The sequence below is a fragment of the Colobus angolensis genome, unplaced genomic scaffold, assembly GCF_000951035.1.
Source record: "Colobus angolensis palliatus isolate OR3802 unplaced genomic scaffold, Cang.pa_1.0 Scaffold87, whole genome shotgun sequence".
Lineage (NCBI taxonomy): Eukaryota > Metazoa > Chordata > Mammalia > Primates > Cercopithecidae > Colobus > Colobus angolensis.
In genome coordinates this window covers 2,576,082-2,593,113 of record NW_012122598.1, presented here as the reverse complement: position 1 = coordinate 2,593,113, position 17,032 = coordinate 2,576,082, and the positions used below count along the sequence as shown (strand labels likewise).

The window sequence follows — 17,032 nt, the reverse complement described above, 5'->3', positions numbered from 1 at the left end:
AGTGGAGGATGTCTCCCAGTTAGGCTACTCAGGGGTCAGGGACCCACTTGAGCAGGCAGTCTGTCCGTTCTCAGATCTCAACCTCCATGTTGGGAGATCCACTGCTCTCTTCAAAGCTGTCAGAGAGAGTCATTTGCCTCTGCAGAGGTTTCTGCTGCTTTTTTGTTTTTGTTTTTGTTGTTGTTATTTAGCTGTGTCCTGTCCCCAGAGGTGGAGTCTATAGAGACTGGCAGGCCTCCTTGAGCTGCTGTGAGCTCCACCCAGTTCGATCTTCCCAGGGCTTTGTTTACCTACTTAAGCCTCAGCAATGGCGGGTGCCCCTCCCCCAGCCTTGCTGCTGCCTTGCAGTTAGATCACAGACTGCTGTGTTAGCAATGAGGAAGGCTCCGTGGGCGTGGGACCCTCCCGGCCAGGTGTGGGATATAATCTCTTGGTGTGCCCGTTTGCTTAAAGCGCAGTATTGGGGTGGGAGTTACCTGATTTTCCAGGTGTTGTGTGTCTCAGTTCCCCTAGCTAGGAAAAGGGATTCCCTTCCCCCTTGCACTTTCCAGGTGAGGTGATGCCTCTCCCTGCTTCCGCTCTCGCTGGTCGGGCTGCAACAGCTGACCAGCACCGATTGTCCCGCACTCCCTAGTGAGATAAACCCAGTACCTCAGTTGAAAATGCAGAAATCACCTGTCTTCTGTGTCGCTCGCACTGGGAGCTGGAGACTGGAGCTGTTCCTATTTGGCCGTCTTGCTCCGCCCCTCCGACAACAAATATTTTGAAAGGCTTGCTCTTACAAGTGGTGTTATTGTGTGGCTATGGCTACAGCATTGAGACCTATGAGTGCGATGAGAGTTTTTAGAAAGAGAAGCAGCTGGAGAAGGCTTCACAGAAGCAAAGGTAAACTCAAGCTAACCTTGAAGGATGTACTGTAGGCCAGTAGGGAGGGTGCTCTGCAGTAGGGACTGGGACTGGGAGGGACCAGAGAAACTGCTTGTGCCAAGGCCTAGAGGAAGGAATGGGCACGTGAAGGGGTGGGATGGGGGAGCCAGGAAGAGGCCCCCTTGCCTCGAGGGAGCAACTGGGAAACCCTGAGGCCTGAGTTTGGCTTGGGTCACAGAGGGGTCCAGCAATGTCTTTGAGTGGAATTTGTTCAGCACTCACCCCGGTTTCTATATATTCTCATGCTGAATGTGAAAGTATTCCATTGCAATAAAATAAAAAAGGAAGTCCCAGACAGCAGAGTGTAGGAAGCTTCTTTGATCTCTGTCTATGATCAGCTTTCAGCATCCAATGCCAACATCCTCGTCTACCTCCCATCAGCTGATGGCCCCTGCTGGGCTGCTGTCATCCCTTGAAGGGCTTGGGAGGGGAGAGAGGACACACTCACTAACCGAGCTTTTGGTGGAGGGTGATAGCTATTCTCTACTTCCTCAGAAGAAAAAAAAATGACTTAAAGTGGAGCATGAGAGATTTTGCTTGTCTCAAAGGAAGTGTTTCAACTCAAATCAATATTAGTGGGTAAATAATGTTCCTAGGACGAATCACTACCCCTAAAAGAAACTCCTCAGCTGGTTAGACTGCAGACAACAGCGGTTTCCAAACTGGCTCACATTAGAAAGCTTCAAAATCACTGGTGCCTGGGCCCACACCTAATGAGTGGAGTTTAATTGGTCTGGGGCTATGGTCTGAACTTTAGAATTTTTAAAAGGTGGTTTTAATGTGCAGCAAGTTTGAGGACCACTGGCCTGGAGGAAACAGAAGGACAAATGAAATGGCCTCTTGAGATTCCATTCAGTCTAAGGACACAGATAGGAGTAATGATCATTATCATAATAGTGAACTTCACCAGGTGCTTTCCATGGACCATGCACTGTGCTGAGTCTATAACATGGAAGGTCTCATGAAATCTAAATACCAACATCATAAGGAAGATATTCTTACTATGTTCATTTTGCAAATGGACAAAGCAAGACTTGGAACAAGAATCTTGTCCAAGAATACATTAATGAAAATAGTGGAATGGAGATTTGAACCCAGGCATTCCCACTTCGGAACTTACATGTATTGCAGAAGAGATGGGGTCCTTGGAGAAAGATGTGTCTGCTTCCTCCTCTCCCCACCTGCCACCTTAAAAGAAAGTGGGGAATTAGTTGAAGGCTCCAGCTCCCCCAGCCCATCTCCTAGTTACTGAAACCCAGGGCTGCCAAGAGGATGAGGCCCAGAGCAAACTATCAGCCACCTGGATCACAGTTCCAGACAGCAGCTGGAAGCAGGGTTCAGAAGAGCTGCTAGTGTGACCAGCAGGAGCAGCTACCAAAGTTCTATCGCCCACCTCACCCTACATTTCCCAGAGTCTGGAAGTGGATATCACAGAGGTGTGTCAGGGGTGTGGGGCTGGAAAAAGGAAGGGAGGGAGACTGTCACTCACCAGTCCCAGCCAAGGAGAGAGTGGAGAGCTGCAACCCTGGTCTAGGAATGGTGGCCTTTAATCTCCTTGAAATGAGAGTCTTTTGACCTGTCGTCAGCACAGTGGAGGCAGTGATGTGACACATACCAGGGAGAGAAACCTCTTGTGACTGAATAGAATCTCCTAGCCTTGGCTTGCCAACCCTTGGCCCACTCTTCTTCCTGCATAAGAGCATCACAGCCAAACATACGATGGACAGTATCAGCCCAGTCCTTCATTTTACAAGGAAGAAATGTGTACAAAGACAGGGACATGGCCAAAGTTACCCAAAAATGTTGGTGGTGCAGATAGAACTAGAGCTTGGCTACCTTTCCCTCCCTCTGAATTCAGAAAGAATAAGGAGTCCTGTGGGAAATTCCCAGGTGCCTCTGTTCTCCTGCAGCCTGAGAGAGATGGATATACGTGGTGTTCCACCTTCAATCTCTAACAAGCCTGAATGCAGGGGTGGGAATGTGGTGCCAGGCACACAGGAACATCTCTGGTGAATCCTCTGATTTCTGGGTTAGGGTGTGTGTTTGGGGCAACAACTAGGGTCTTAAGCTCCTCCTGAGGCCCAAAACTAGCCTGGATGCCACTTTGACATCCCTTTATCTAGAATCTCAGAGTCTGCCTAGAACATAAGAATCCGGCAGTCTCCTTCCTTCTTGGTAAACCCAATAAGTGCTCTTGGGCCTGGATATTGTCTAGAGGCCTCACTAAGGGCAGATTGCAAATTCCCATGGCAAAGATCCAGAGACAATATTGTGCCAAGCATGCCAAAGCTCTTCCATCCAACATGCTGGAAGTCATGACTGTTTATACAACCATTTATTTATTTATTTATACAACCATTTATTTGTTTATAATTCACCCAGGCTGAAATGCTCACTGCAACCTCCACCTCCTGGGTTCAAGCGATTCTTGTGCCTCAGCCTGGCAGCTCTCTTGTCTCTGAAGCAAAGGGAGCAGCTAGGCAGGTGTGGCCCCAAAGGAAAATAAGGCTACAGGTTAGACTTAGATTGAATTCCAAAAGAAACAGTGAGGTCCCGGCAGAGGAATGGCGCTGTCTGGGCAGAGAATGCTTCTATATGTTGGATCAAAGAGGACGGGCCAGTCTCAAGGTTACAGGGCCAGTTAGTGGTGGGGTGGGACCAGCATCCCAAGTCCCTGAGGGTAATATGAGACCTGCCATCAATTCCAGGTTCATGTCTCACTTGACCATGGTGGGAGAGATTACAGTGCTTTATAACCATAAGGAATTTGCAGTGTGTTATTCTCTTTATTTAAAGAATAGACAGGTTCCTGAAATGTTGGCCATAATCAGTAATGACCCTTTATTGAGCTCTTACAATGTGCCAAGAATTAAACAGATGACATGATTCCATCCACACAACTGCATTTTACTGACGACTTTTGTGTGAGGGGTCAGGAGGGTGGCCAAGCAGCCTGTTCAAGGTCACACACTCCTGGTAAGGAGTGGGCCCAGATTACATCTAGCAGCTGGGTTCCAAAGCCTGAGAGTTTCTTGCTGTACTATCTTATCTTCTGCTTTATGGGGCAATTTAGGAGGGCTTTCAGGTTAGGCCTGCTGGAGTTTGAATCCTGGTGCCATCCCTTCTAGCTATGTGACCCTGGATGAGTTCATTCATCTCTCTGTGCTTTCATTTCCTCTTTTGTGAAGCAGAGGCCGTAACACTGCCTACCTCACAGGGCTGTGAAGATTAGATGGGTTAATTCAGATAAAGCTCAGCACATGTCAGGCAAGTAACAAGAGATCATCAACTTTAGCGATTATTATATCATGACAAAAGCAAATTTCTATTAACCAAACTGCATTTTCCATCCAGCTTCCTTTAAATTAGAATGTTGCCATAAGCAGGAAACTGTGACCCCATAATATATTGTAAATCATATAAAAGATGCAGACAAGCTTTTCTTTGATCATCTATTTAAAGGAACGTGGCAATTTACTGATGAGTTTGAAACAAGCCAAAAGTATCTTCTCTGTCATTAAGCTAAAGGACAATCTCTCCAAGCTGCATTCACTGCTTAAGAGGCACATGTGGGCTGGCTTTTTCTTGTTCATTTAGAGAACTTGTTCACCATAGAGAAAATTTCATCATAACTGAAATTCCATACCCTTTAACCAACATTTCCCCAATTCTCCCACCCCTACTTCCAACCCCTGGCAATCACCCTTCACTCCATTTCTATGAGTTTGACTGTCTTAGATTCCACATATAGTGAGATTCTAAGGTTTTGTTTTGTTTTGTTTTGTTTGAGACAGGGCAGGGTTTTGCTCTGTCACTCAGGCTGAAATATTCACTGCAACCTCCACCTCCCATGTTCAAGTGATTCTCATGCCTCAGCCTCCCACCTAGGCATGTGCCACCACGCCCAGCTAAAATATTTGTCTTTCAAAGTCTGGCTTATTTCGCTTAGCATCATGTTGTCCGTTTGTCTATGTTGTTGCAAATGACAAGATTTCTTCCTTTGTATGGCTAACTAATATCCCATTGTGTATATATTCTACATTTTCTTTGTCCATTTATCCATCAATGGACACTTGGGTTGATTTCATATCTTGGCTATTGTGGATAAAGCTGCAATGAACATGGAGGTGCAGATGTCTCTTCAAGATAGTGATTTAATTTCTCTTGGATATATACTTAGACGTGGTGTTGCTGGGTCATATGGTAGTTCCATTTTTAATGTTTTGAGGAACCTCCATACTGTTTTCCATCATGGCCGTACTATACCAATTTACCTTCCTACCCACAGTGTACAAGTGCTCAACATCACTAACCATCAGAGAAATGCAAATCAAAACCACAATGAGACATTTTCGCACCTGTTAGGATGGCTATATCAAAAAGATAAAGGATAAGAATGAGGGCATGGAGAAAAGAGAATCCTTGGACAGTGTGCTTGTTTTTGAGAGGTGAAGCCATAGCCCCTCCCAGTGCAAGCTGCAGTGGACAGTTCCCAGGCTTCCTCCTCTCGATTTAGACTATCCCAGATAAATGTTTCACCTTAGAACTGGAACATTCACTGTTGAAGCTGTAGTTGTGTGCTGTTTTTCTAGTGTGGTGAGCCTTTGGCTATCTCTCTCAGCTTTTTGTGTACTTAGCTAAGAGTTTCTGTGATCTGTTATCAAGGAGTACTGTCTCTTTCTCGCTGTCTCTGACAACCTTCCTCAGTCCCCCACACTGGTTAGTATTTTATGAGGAAGGTTGTCGTGCATGTACGCCTTTGCATGTTTGCTCACCTTTTACTTCTCCCACTCACATGCCCCATACCCAGAACCAAACAAACCTCTGTTCTATCCAAGTATTCCTGGATCTGCCTGGATTCTGTGCTCTCATCTGGGGTAGGGGTAGGGATGAGGGTGGGGGTGACCTGTTACCAGACCATTTGAAGTTCTTTGTTCTCATAACTCTCAATATTTGAAGGCTCCGCCCCACATCATATCAAACATGTTAACATACATCCTCGGCATATATAACTTTTGCCGTAAAACATTTGAATTTTTTTTTTTTTTTTTTAAGACGGAGTCTCGCTCTGTCGCCCAGGCTGGAGTGCAGTGGCCGGATCTCAGCTCACTGCAAGCTCTGCCTCCCGGGTTTACGCCATTCTCCTGCCTCAGCCTCCCGAGTAGCTGGGACTACAGGCGCCCGCCATCTCGCCCGGCTAATTTTTGGATTTTTTTTAGTAGAGACGGGGTTTCACCGTGTAGACCAGGATGGTCTCGATCTCCTGACCTCGTGATCCACCCGTCTCGGCCTCCCAAAGTGCTGGGATTACAGGCTTGAGCCACCGCGCCCGGCCAAAACATTTGAATTTTTATAATTGCTTTTGAAAATGTTTGACTACCAGCAACTCCTTTGATTATAATTGACTGTGATTCCTGGAGAATTTCAGACATATTTCGAATTACTAGAAAAACAAGGAAATCTAACCTACAACTTTTTCAAATATAATGAAATGTTTGTGAATTCAAATCTGAACAATTAGGAAGGTGGATGTATGTCATCCATAGTATCTCCTGGGTGAAAAGGCCCTGCCCCTCCAGCCTGGGAACTCTCAGTACTTCCTCCCCAGGGTCCCCCTCCCAGCTCAGACCAGAGCTGTGTGTGTGTGAAAGGGACTGTGAATGACCCACTGGCCACAAAGAAAGTCTTAAAGACTTGGAATCCAGAATGAAAATTCTACCATGATGTCTGAAACACAACGCACTTTGTTGAAGATTGTACAGAACAGAGAATTCCTTTCTTGAAGCCAAGATGGGACAAGTACCAGTCTTGGGAAATCAAAGCACCAGCAGGAAGTGGGGACCGGGGAGGCCCTGCCTACAGGGAGAGGAATGGGCCAGTTGGAACTGTCCCATAAGGCAGTGGGACATTGGCTGGGGTGGCGCACTTTCAAGGCACAAGCGGTGACATGGCCCAGAACGTGGGCACTGCCTTGTGTGGGTGGATGATTTTTCAGATTTTGTTTGTTTGTTTAAAGACAGGGTCTCGCTCAGTTGCCCAGGCTGGAGTGCAGTGGTGCCATGCTAGCTCAATGCAGCCTCAAACTCCTGGGCTCAAGTGATCCTCCCGCCTCGGCCTGCCAAAGTGCTGGGATTACAGGCATGAGCCGCCCAGTCCGGCAGAGGAAGGTTTATTGCCTACTCATCCATCCCGGCAACTTTCGGGTTGCTGCGATGCCAGCCGTCTGGGAATGTGGGGCTGCGGGGCACAGGTCAGAAGCAGCGGAGGGAAGGGGCCCCGCGGGGGTGCGGGGGAGCTCAGAGCGGGGCCTGCCGGAGGGCGAAGGAGGCTGGTCCGAGGACGCCTCTGGCGCCGGGTTCAGAATTTGTGGCGGGACCGCCGGCTCTGAGAGGAGTTTTGTGAGATGCTGGCCGCGCTGCTGCTGCTGCCCCCGCCACCCTGGCTGGCGGCGCAGAAGTCCCGGAACCAGAGAAGCCCTCGCGCTCCGCGGAGCTCCCGCCCTAGTCCCAGCCGCTGCGGTCCCCGCTACCTCCGCGGGCCCCAGCTCCGGCTCCTCCTCCCAGGGCGCAGCCGCCGCTGGTGCTGCTGTGGACCGTTTCTGCAAAGAGAGTCGGGGTCACGGAGCCTGGCAGTGTCTGCTCCGCACGCCAGCCCCTCCCACAGTTCCGGGCCGCAGGTCTTCCCCAGGGTGACGCCCGGTGGAGATCCGGCAAGGCGTGGGGAGGACAGGCTTCAGGGAGGGGAGGGGAGAGGAGGGGAGGGGATGTTGGCTTCTCCAAAACCGCCACCAACAGCTCTTCCAGCCTGCAGGTTGGATGGCCCCGCACCCGCGCTGGCACATGGCTTGAGAAACTGCATTCCGAGGCCTCCAGCCCCTTCCCAGAGAAATAACCCAATACTCACCGAGGCTCACGGAACTCTGGTACCTCCCAGACACCCTGTGGGGAAGATCAGACAGTTCACTCAGTTCCTCCCTCTCCCTAAATGGCCTTCCTTAGGTCAACAGCAAGGAGAGCCTTGGTCACCCCACTCCCATTCCCTCCTGATTGATGTAGAGAGTGAGAAATAAGCTGGACGGGTGCTCAGAAAATCATAAAACACATTGTTCTTTCTCTTGGGTAAGGTTAAAGTGTTACTCTTTCCACTGACATCTCCCAAACAGATACAGACCAGAGGACACAGAACATTTCTGGACCCACTCATCCTCTCCACCTCCTCAGGATACTCTTCATTTAGCAAAGGCTATTTGAACCCATATGGGACAGAGCCCTATACCCACATGCCCGTGTACGGGAACCCACTCTTCAAAAACTTACAATTAAGGCAGCAATAAAGAAATGGCCTAGAAATAACATTTATGTCTATGACCCTTCATCTTTGCAGACATACACTGTATAGCTAAAACATAGGACACTACCCCAGGTAAGGCGCTAATGTGTTCATATGGCATAGGAAGCACAGCTTTCTTGGTGTGACAGCATCTCCCAGCCCTGAACAAGAGGCTGTGCCTGCCAATGGCCACTGCCACCTCCAACAGCATGCACAGCTCCCACACCTGGCAGCATGCTCAAGCAGGAAAGCCCCAGGCTTCGGGCCTCCTGGGAACCAGACGGACTCTCACCTGCACTCCTTGCCCTCCGGGAGGGTCCAGTAGGTGGTGATCTCCACGTCCAGGGCCAGCTTGACATTCATCAGCACCTGGTACGTGCAAAGCAACAAGGCCAGGTCCTCTTTGGCCTGCTGCGGTCCATACTTGATGTCCTGAAGCCTGGCATTAGTGTCCTTGAGGGCCACCTCCCGGCACTGCTCTGCATCAGCGATGGTCGTCTGCAGCTTGGCATTCTTAGTGTGGGGAGCCAGGAGTCCAGTTTAGATTCGCGTGTCATTCACTGACAGCCCATCCTGTGTGCTTGGTGCTTGTCCTGTGTTACCTGATGTTGGATAAGTGAGGAAACCCCAGGCACTGGGGTTAAAGGCTACACAGCTGGTCAGCAGAGAAGCCTGGGCTTGGATCTAGGTCCTAGCTCACCAGGGAATGGGATTAGAAACACCTGGCTTCAAGGAGCTGTACCAACTCAGGAGCAGCCAGACCCTTCCTGTGCCTCTCTCCTTTTTTATGGGAAATAACTGAGCATCTTCTGAAAATTTCCCTCCTCCAGGAAGTCTTCATGAATTATCAGAGAAATCTTCCCTCTCCCTTAGCCCATCTAGATGTGGGCTTCCTTGTTACTCCCCCAATTCAGTCTTCAACAGTCAACTTCTTTCTCCAACCACCTAATGATGTCTGTATTCAGTTTCTATCCCATGTCAACCTTCAAGCCCCAGGGAAGCAGAAACTAAATCCACATAACAATCTTAGTTCAGCGCTAGCCCAGCATATCACCCAGGAAATCTTAGTGTACGTGAGTGTGGGGCATGATTTCACTTTGCGTAGATGCTAGGCCTGAGTGTCATGATGGAAGCATAAGCCCACAGCCCTGGTCATGTTCTTGTCCTCCTCATCCCCATCTGCTTCTCGATGCTCTCAATCTCCACCCACAGCCTCTGGATCATCCTGTTGAGCTCCATGATCTCACTCTTGGTGTTCCTCAGGTCATCCCCATGCCTGCTGGCCATGGTCTGCAGCTCCCCCAGCTGTGTCCAGAAAAGTCACATTTTCAGAAAAGGGGTCTTATAGATCACCTGCTTCAACACCTTCATACCACAAATGGAAAAATCAGAGCACAGGCATATGCAGACCCAGTGCTCTCTCCCTGCATCAGAAGTCCTGTCTTCCAGAACAGTAGCTACCGTTTGTTGAGCAGTCACTGTGCACCAGACCCTCTGTTTTATTTCATTCATCCTCACAACAACTTGATGAGAAAGGCATTATTATCCCCATCTTATACAAAAGGAAAGCTGAGACTCAGATTGCCTGAGTTCCATGACCAAAGTCATCCAGCTATGGAGTGACAGTGTGGGCACTTGAATGCAGACATCCCAGATGATGGAGCCAGCTTCTTTCTTAACCAGCAGAAAATCCAGGGGAAGAATCAGATGTATATGGTCCAACTCTGTCTCACTCAGATTTGGGGAATGGGAGGGAATGTACAGAATTCCCTGGGCCTGTGGAGTCAGACTTTGTCCATCCCCCTCCCTTGGCTGTTCCAGATACTGGCCTCAACACCTCGGTGTGATCAAACCAGAAGCGCACGTAGATGCAGAGCCTTTGTGGAGGAGAAATGGAAGTTTCTAACACGAAATAACAATAAAGGGGATGCAGCAAGAAAGATTCAGGTTAAGAATTTGTCAGCCTTGGTACTATTGACATTTTGGGCACAATAGTTCTTTTTGCAGAGGCTGGCATCCTGTGCATTATAAGATGTTTACAGCATCCCTGGCCTCTACCCACCAGATGCTAGTACCCCCTCCCCACTTTTAGGTATGACAGTCAAAAATGCCTGCAGATATTTCCAAATGTCCCATGGGGGAAAATCGTACCTTCCCCACCCTCTGTTGAGAAGCACTGGGTTAGAGAAAAGTCAGAGCTTTTTGACTGGGAAGAAAGCTCTCTGTTAATAAGACCAGACCAGTGGGAAGATGAGGTAACTGCCGTATGGAGATGTAGGAAGAATGGCTTGGAGGCAGGGTCTGCTCAACAGGATGATCCAGAGGTTGTGGGTAGAGATCGAGAGCATCAAGAAGCAGATGTGGATGAGGAGGAAAAGAACATGACCAGGGCTGTGGGCTTATGCTTCCATCATGACACTCAGGCCTAGCACCTACACGAAGTGAAATCATGCCCCATACTCATGTACACTAAGATTTCCTGGGTGATATGCTGGACTATCTAGGTAGATTGATGGGGGAGCAAGATTCTCCAAAGCTACATGATGCTGTCACCTGTCTTGGTCTAGCACAATGCCTCGGCCTCAGCCTTGCTCCTCTGGGCAATCTCATCATACTGGGCACGGACCTTGGCAATGATGTTGCCCAGGTCCAGGCAGTGGTTGTTGTCCATGGAAAGAACCACAGACATATTGCTGGTGTCTGACTGCATCTGGGACAACTCCTACAGGGCCAAGCAAACGTGATGTCTCCTGAGTAGACCCACACCGGGCTGCCCAGCAGAGCACAGGAAGCCACCAGCTCAGGAGAGGGGTGCTCAGGACTGAGGGGCCACCACTAGAGGCTTTTCTGGAATGCAATGGCCACTTCTACAACAGAGGAAAGAAGGTGAGGAGGCAGAGGTTTGAATGGTCCAGGCAGAGAGCAGAACTACCCACAAGGGTGGGCCGGTGTCTCTCTGGTCAGGACAGACAGACCCACAGTCCTGCTGGACTTCTAAATGCCCTCCTCTAGGAGGCAGGGCAGGTGAGTCCCAAGGAATGGCAATGAGGGAGACTTCCAGCATTGTAGAGGGCCTTCAGGAAGTTGATCTCACCTGTCATCCTCTCCACCTTGGCCTCCAGCTCCACTTTGGTCATGTGGGCAGCATCAACGTCCTGGGAGATAATTCAGTCACTGTCAAGACTAGACAACCTGTGGCTCTGTCTAGTCTTGCATACTATGGAAAGGGGCAGGAAGAAGGGGCCACGGGGCCCTGCCCCTGGGAACTCCCATTCAGGGGAAAGGAGATCCCATCCAGGTACAGGCAGCTGCACCCTAACATTGCTAAACCAAGTACTCTGCAGGCTGGGCTGGTGAACGCACACCAGGGAAGGGCACAAAGAGACTATAAGGCGAGAGGAAGAATGAAGTCTGGGGCTGGGGCCCTTACCCTGAGACAAGGGGAGAAGAATATGTGAGGAAGGGGATCTGAGGGACAATTTAAGTTTGCCACACTCAATGTCTCTCTCTTTAAGTAACTCCTGGGAATGTACTCCTAATAGAAAAAGGAGAGAAATTATTTCTTCCCTTGGTCCATTTTGTAATCACGACTCAAGGCCTAATCAGGTCCATAAACCCTGCATGCCCATCAGGAAAGGGCTTGGCAAAAGTCTGCTGGGACCTTCACACCCTTCAGCAGGGGTGGGCAGGGAGCCACTGGGGCCTGAACCCTGTCTGGCCTCCTCCCTCTTTCTGGCCTTCACTTGCAGGGCCTACAAGAAGTCCTCAGATCAACAGCACTAAGCTTCTGCCTTCCCTCCACCCTCAAACCACTCAGGCTAGCAGGGCTTTGGGGTTGGAAGCTGGGAAGGGGCCCCTCACCTTCTTCAGGACCACAAAGTCATTCTCTGCAGCTGTGTACTTGTTGATCTCATCCTCATACCTGTGAGAAAAAGGTCACCTGTGGTCTGCCTTCTCTGTCATCCCCATGGCCCCAGAGCACATCCCATGAATCACATGGACTTGGGGCTTCTTGTCTGAAGGGGTGGCCTGCCCCTCCACACCTGTGGGTGCTTCTCGCTAGGTGGAACGAGAGACTTGAGAAAAGAAATAAAGACACAGAGACAAAGTATAGAGAAAGAAAAACGGGGCCCCAGGGGACCCACACTGGCACCGGTCTCTGAGTTCCCTCAGTATTTATTGCCAGAAAAGATAAGGGAGTAAATCAGCAGTAAGGCATACAGATACACAGAGCTGTTCCATTTTCCCAGGGACGGGCAGGAGACAGATGTTTTTCTTTTACTGAGATTTAAGAGAATGGTACTGACCTTCAACCACAAGCAGGCTTAGAGCATTTGCCTAACAAAGCACATTCCTTACAGCCCAAAATCCTTTCAACTTTAATTAACACAGCGATGTTTCTAGCAAGGACAAGATTGGGGGTAGAGTCACAGATTAACAGCATCTCAAATACAGAGCCAAATGGAGTTTCTTAAACTTACTTCTATCTATAATAACACAGTAACAGGCTGACCTCTCTTTTCCCCACACTTGTCCTACCAGTTTAGCCCAAAGCCTGCATCTTTCCAATGCATTGCCTTCTGGGTTCAGGTAAGACCCAGTTCATTCTACAGACATTTACTAGCACTTTGTATGTGCCAGGCACCACTTAATAATGATGATGATGATGATTGGACAGTGAAGTAGATATCCCTTCCTTGTGGGATTCTATTGTGATTGATCCTAGAAGGCTTTCTGGAGAAATTTTTATTTTTTTCAACTATTTATGGTACTAGAGGGAGATGGCTGAGCTGCCAAGAGCTTTCAGGGGAATTTTCTGGTGCCAACTCTGTGTACAGCAAGTACAGTAGCACCATGGGCTCTCCATAGGTACTTAGTGAGCATTCTACAGCAGATGTAGTCTCCAGGAAGATGTTTGCAATCCTGGGTACACTGCACTCAGGTAGGAATTAGAGAAAACCACAGAGAAATGTCTCTCAAGCAGACCTTTGCCCAAGAAAGATCCTAGATGCACCTGAGTCCTGCATTTAAACTTAACCACTAGCTAAAGATGTCTCAAACTTTTATCTGCTATGAGACATTTCTGCCCAAAAGTTCAAGGCTAACCATATAAGCAGGGGAGTAAATATCAATCAACTGGTCATTCAACAAATGTTTGCAGAGCACCAAGCACATGTCAGGCCTTATGCTAGACACTCGGGATTCCAAAATCTCAGAAACCCCCTTTAAGGATGATAAGGGTTACTACTGAGACCTTGAGCAGCCAAACCCACTTGCTGTGGAGGAGCTGCATTTTCAGCATCACTTTCTGTTTTTCTGTAAACAATTTTTTTTGAGACAGGGTCTCACTCTGTTGCCCAGGCTGGAGTGCAGTGGCGCGATCTTGGCTCACTGCAACCTCTGCCTCTTGGGCTCAGGTGTTTCTCCCTCCTCAGCCCCCCAAGTAGCTAAGACTACAGGTGTGCACCACCATGCCTGGCTAATTTTTGTAGTTTTTGTAGAGACAGGGTCTCACTGTGTTGCCCAGGCTAGTCTCAAACTCCTGAACTCAAGCAGTCCACCTGCCTCAGACTCCTGAAGTGCTAGGATTACGGGCGTGAACCACCGCACCTAGCCTCTGTAAATAAATTTATCCAGACACTGAGACACTGAGAGGAACCAGCTAGGTACCTCTAGAAGGTCACTTAATTTTCAAGAGCTTCACCTCTAAAAAGGTGTGATGTTCCAATGGTAAGACTAACTTCTTCAGCTTTCCCCAGGACACACAGGGAAATGGGACCCCGCAAAGAATCACTACAAGCCCTTTCTGTGAGGCCTCCTATTACCCCAGGGTCACAAAGAGATCTCCACACATCGTACCCCAAGAGTACTGATGACACTCTCAGCAGCTAACCAAGCACAGACACCACACAGTCACCACTGTCATTGCCATGTTTTCCCTTGCATGGAATATCCAGAATGCAGACACATAGACCGTTCATTCAGCCAGGCCCTTGCATGTATACGTGCAAACAAGCCTCACATGCCTTCAACATTTGCTGCTCCTCACACTAAAATCTTCCTATGAGAAGCACCTAGGAGGAGGTGCCCCTTTACCCTCATCTCACATCACAAGCTGATGGCAGGTCGACTCATCCCTCAAATACAAATTCAGCTTCGGCAGAGTAGGCCTCTCTTTCAAAGACGAGCAGATTGCAAGTCTTCCGAGATGGAGGGAGAGTTCTGTGTTTGAGTTTCAGAAGGCGATGGTTAGGAGACATCAATGATGGCAGCCAGCAGTCCCTGGAGCAGCAGCCTCAGCAGCCTCTCTGAGGAGCCGCGGGACGGGACACACAGAGGGATGGTGCCTCCATCCAGGGAGGGCTGCAGTATTTTCCTCACCTGTTGCTGTAGTAAGCAGGCCCACCACTGCTGAGATACCACAGAGGGCTTGACATATTGGGTGAACAACTTCCTCAGACTCATAAGGAGAAGAGGGCAGAAAAAGACCAACACAATTGAGCCAGATCTCCTCACTGTCTAGCTGGCTTGAGATGGGCTCACCTGTCGATGAAGAAGGCAAACGTGGTTGAGAGTCTTGATCTGCTCCCACATCTGGGCCTTTACTTGCCCAAACTTAAGGTCAGTCTCCACGTGGCAGGGCTGCAGAAGGCTCTGGTTGACAGTTACTTCCTGGATTCCACCCAGAAAGCCACCTAGATCATTGAGGTCACTGAGGTCACCAAAGCTGCCAGGATCACCAAAGCTTCCAGAGCCACCAAAGCCACTAGGGCCACCAAAGCCACCAGCTTCTCTGCAGAAACCCCTGGCTGCTCCTCTGAAGCCTCCAGTTCCTCCACCAAAGCTCTTCCACCAAAGCTTCCACCCATCCCTCTTCTACCACCTCCAAAACCACTGCCTCCAAATCATCCCCCACCAGACCCCCCAAACCCACCAGCCCCTTGAACCCACCAGCCCAGGTGCTACCTCCAGCCACACTGATAGGGATCATCTTCTTCCCCCCAAGGCCATGGAGACTTGGCTGCAGAAACCTCCCTCCATCATGGCATAGACAGCAGACCCAACCACCACCAGCCCTTCCTGAGCTGGAGGCAAAGGAGGACATGATAGAGCTGATCCAGCTGTGGCCCAACACCATGGCTGCGCGGCCACTGAAGGCCTGGCAGTAGGCCCCACCAGAAGACATGAAGGGCTGCTGGCTGTAGCAGTCTGGTGACTCATGGCAGACAGCAAGGTCTTCCAAAGGAAGGGTAGGCTCCAAAGGCTGGAGGAAGCTCAGGAGCCTTCTGAATGGGGATGGCCCTTATGTACAGCTTAGGAGCTTGGCTGGCTGATGTTGCCAGCCACCTAACTGAGGCATTAACAGCTTTGGTTTGCCTGGCAGCAAGATGTCGAGTTCAAAACACACAATACACCTTGATAATCCCTCCAAATTTCCAAATGGCTTTGTTTTCCCAGGTTACTGACCCAAAATAACCTTAAATTGGGAGAGGGACCATCCTGCAGGGCTGGACACAACCCCTAATCCCCAAGAGACCTGTAACCCCATGCTGAGAGTGACAGGTCAGCACTTCTCTGCCTCTCGGCCACTCAGCCAGACCAGCCAGCCTCAGGAGGTTCCCAGGGTGGGTGCAGACCCCCAGTGGGGGCAGGGCCCCAGGCAAGGACTCCAAGGAAGAAGGGAGAGGAAGGGGGAGGGCTATGAAGGTGGTGTTGTGACTGACAAGGAGAAGGAAGGTGCAACAGAAGTTCGAGAATGCACAGCAGCTGCCTCTAGGACTTCACCCTTCAGGAAGGAGGTGCACATACGAATGCACAAAGAGCAAGTTCTCAGCCACAGGGGCACCTAGAACTGGGGTCTAAGGGGCCTTGGAGGGAGAGCTGCAAGGGAGGAGAGAGGAGTCAGTCTGACGAGGACAGGAATGAGCATGGCTGGAGAAGTCAAGGTCACCACCAAGTGCCCTAGGAGAGAGTGAGCAGAGAGAGGGTCTGAGGCCAGCCTGGGCAGGGTGGAGGGGATGGACCACTTGGTCCAGGCCAGAAAGACCATCAGTTTTTCCTCTTCCAAACTTGTACAACAAAATGAATCCAGGATTCCCAAGTCCCCCTTCCCTCAGCTCACGTGAGACACCAACCCCGCCACCTAGGAAACTCAGATCTTCACCAGTAAAATTTAAGAACAACAAGGGCTTCTTCTTAAGGCTGTTAGGGGCATAATATTTGGAAGAAGTTCTGTGTGACATGAAATGTTACTCACTTTTGTAACATTTACCTCTACTTATCTTTGGCAGCAAAGACTACCTTTGATGACACCAATCCTGACAGCACAAACCAAGGCTGGAAAATGAGCCACTGCAGAGGCCAGCCCCTTTTAAAACGACCCTTGCCTTTTCCTTTTCTAATCTGGCCTCCAATGCCCTCTGATCCATTCTCATCCAAGAACCCTTCCCTCATTGATCTCACCTTCTCCCCTTTGCTCAGATCTGACTTCCTAGCTGCTCAGCACCTCCTTCTTCCCTTGCCAGCTCACTGGAGGGAGGGCAAGCTCAAACCAGTGACCTGCCAAACCTCAGGGCAGCTCCTGTTCCTCTCCACCAAGTCACAAAAGACCCTCAAGTAAAATGGAAGAGAATGAACTGAGTGGAGAAAGAAAGAAGCAAAACACCATAAATTCACACCAACACACACACACACAAAACAGACTTATCACAGAAACACAGGCACACCCACAAGGATGTACATGCTCATCACAATTCCCTGCCCAGGGCACTCTTCC

General features: G+C 49.5%; 1 protein-coding gene across 1 annotated transcript; it reads right to left on the bottom strand.

The window, feature by feature from the left end:
- Nucleotides 1–7,096: 7,096 nt before the first annotated feature.
- On the bottom strand, nt 7,097–14,110 carry LOC105503679 (keratin, type II cytoskeletal 2 oral-like). The gene is made up of 8 exons (XM_011930691.1): nt 14,082–14,110; nt 12,118–12,178; nt 11,319–11,411; nt 10,830–10,978; nt 9,438–9,577; nt 8,549–8,771; nt 7,831–7,865; nt 7,097–7,512 (listed from the first exon to the last, which is right to left on the bottom strand). The coding sequence occupies exons 1-8, from the start codon at nt 14,108–14,110 to the stop codon at nt 7,097–7,099; spliced, it is 1,146 nt and encodes a 381-aa protein (XP_011786081.1).
- Nucleotides 14,111–17,032: the final 2,922 nt, after the last annotated feature.

Bases quoted from the DNA above. Each gene is read 5' to 3' on its own strand.
- LOC105503679 (XM_011930691.1), bottom strand. From the start codon at position 14,110: ATGTGTGGAGATCTCTTTGTGACCCTGGG. The intron at 11,412-12,117 runs GTGAGGGGCCCC...ATTATCTCCCAG, and splicing joins ACTTTGTGGTCCTGAAGAAG to GACGTTGATGCTGCCCACAT. The intron at 9,578-10,829 runs ATTGTGCTAGAC...TCTGAAAATGTG, and splicing joins AGCAAGGCTGAGGCCGAGGC to ACTTTTCTGGACACAGCTGG.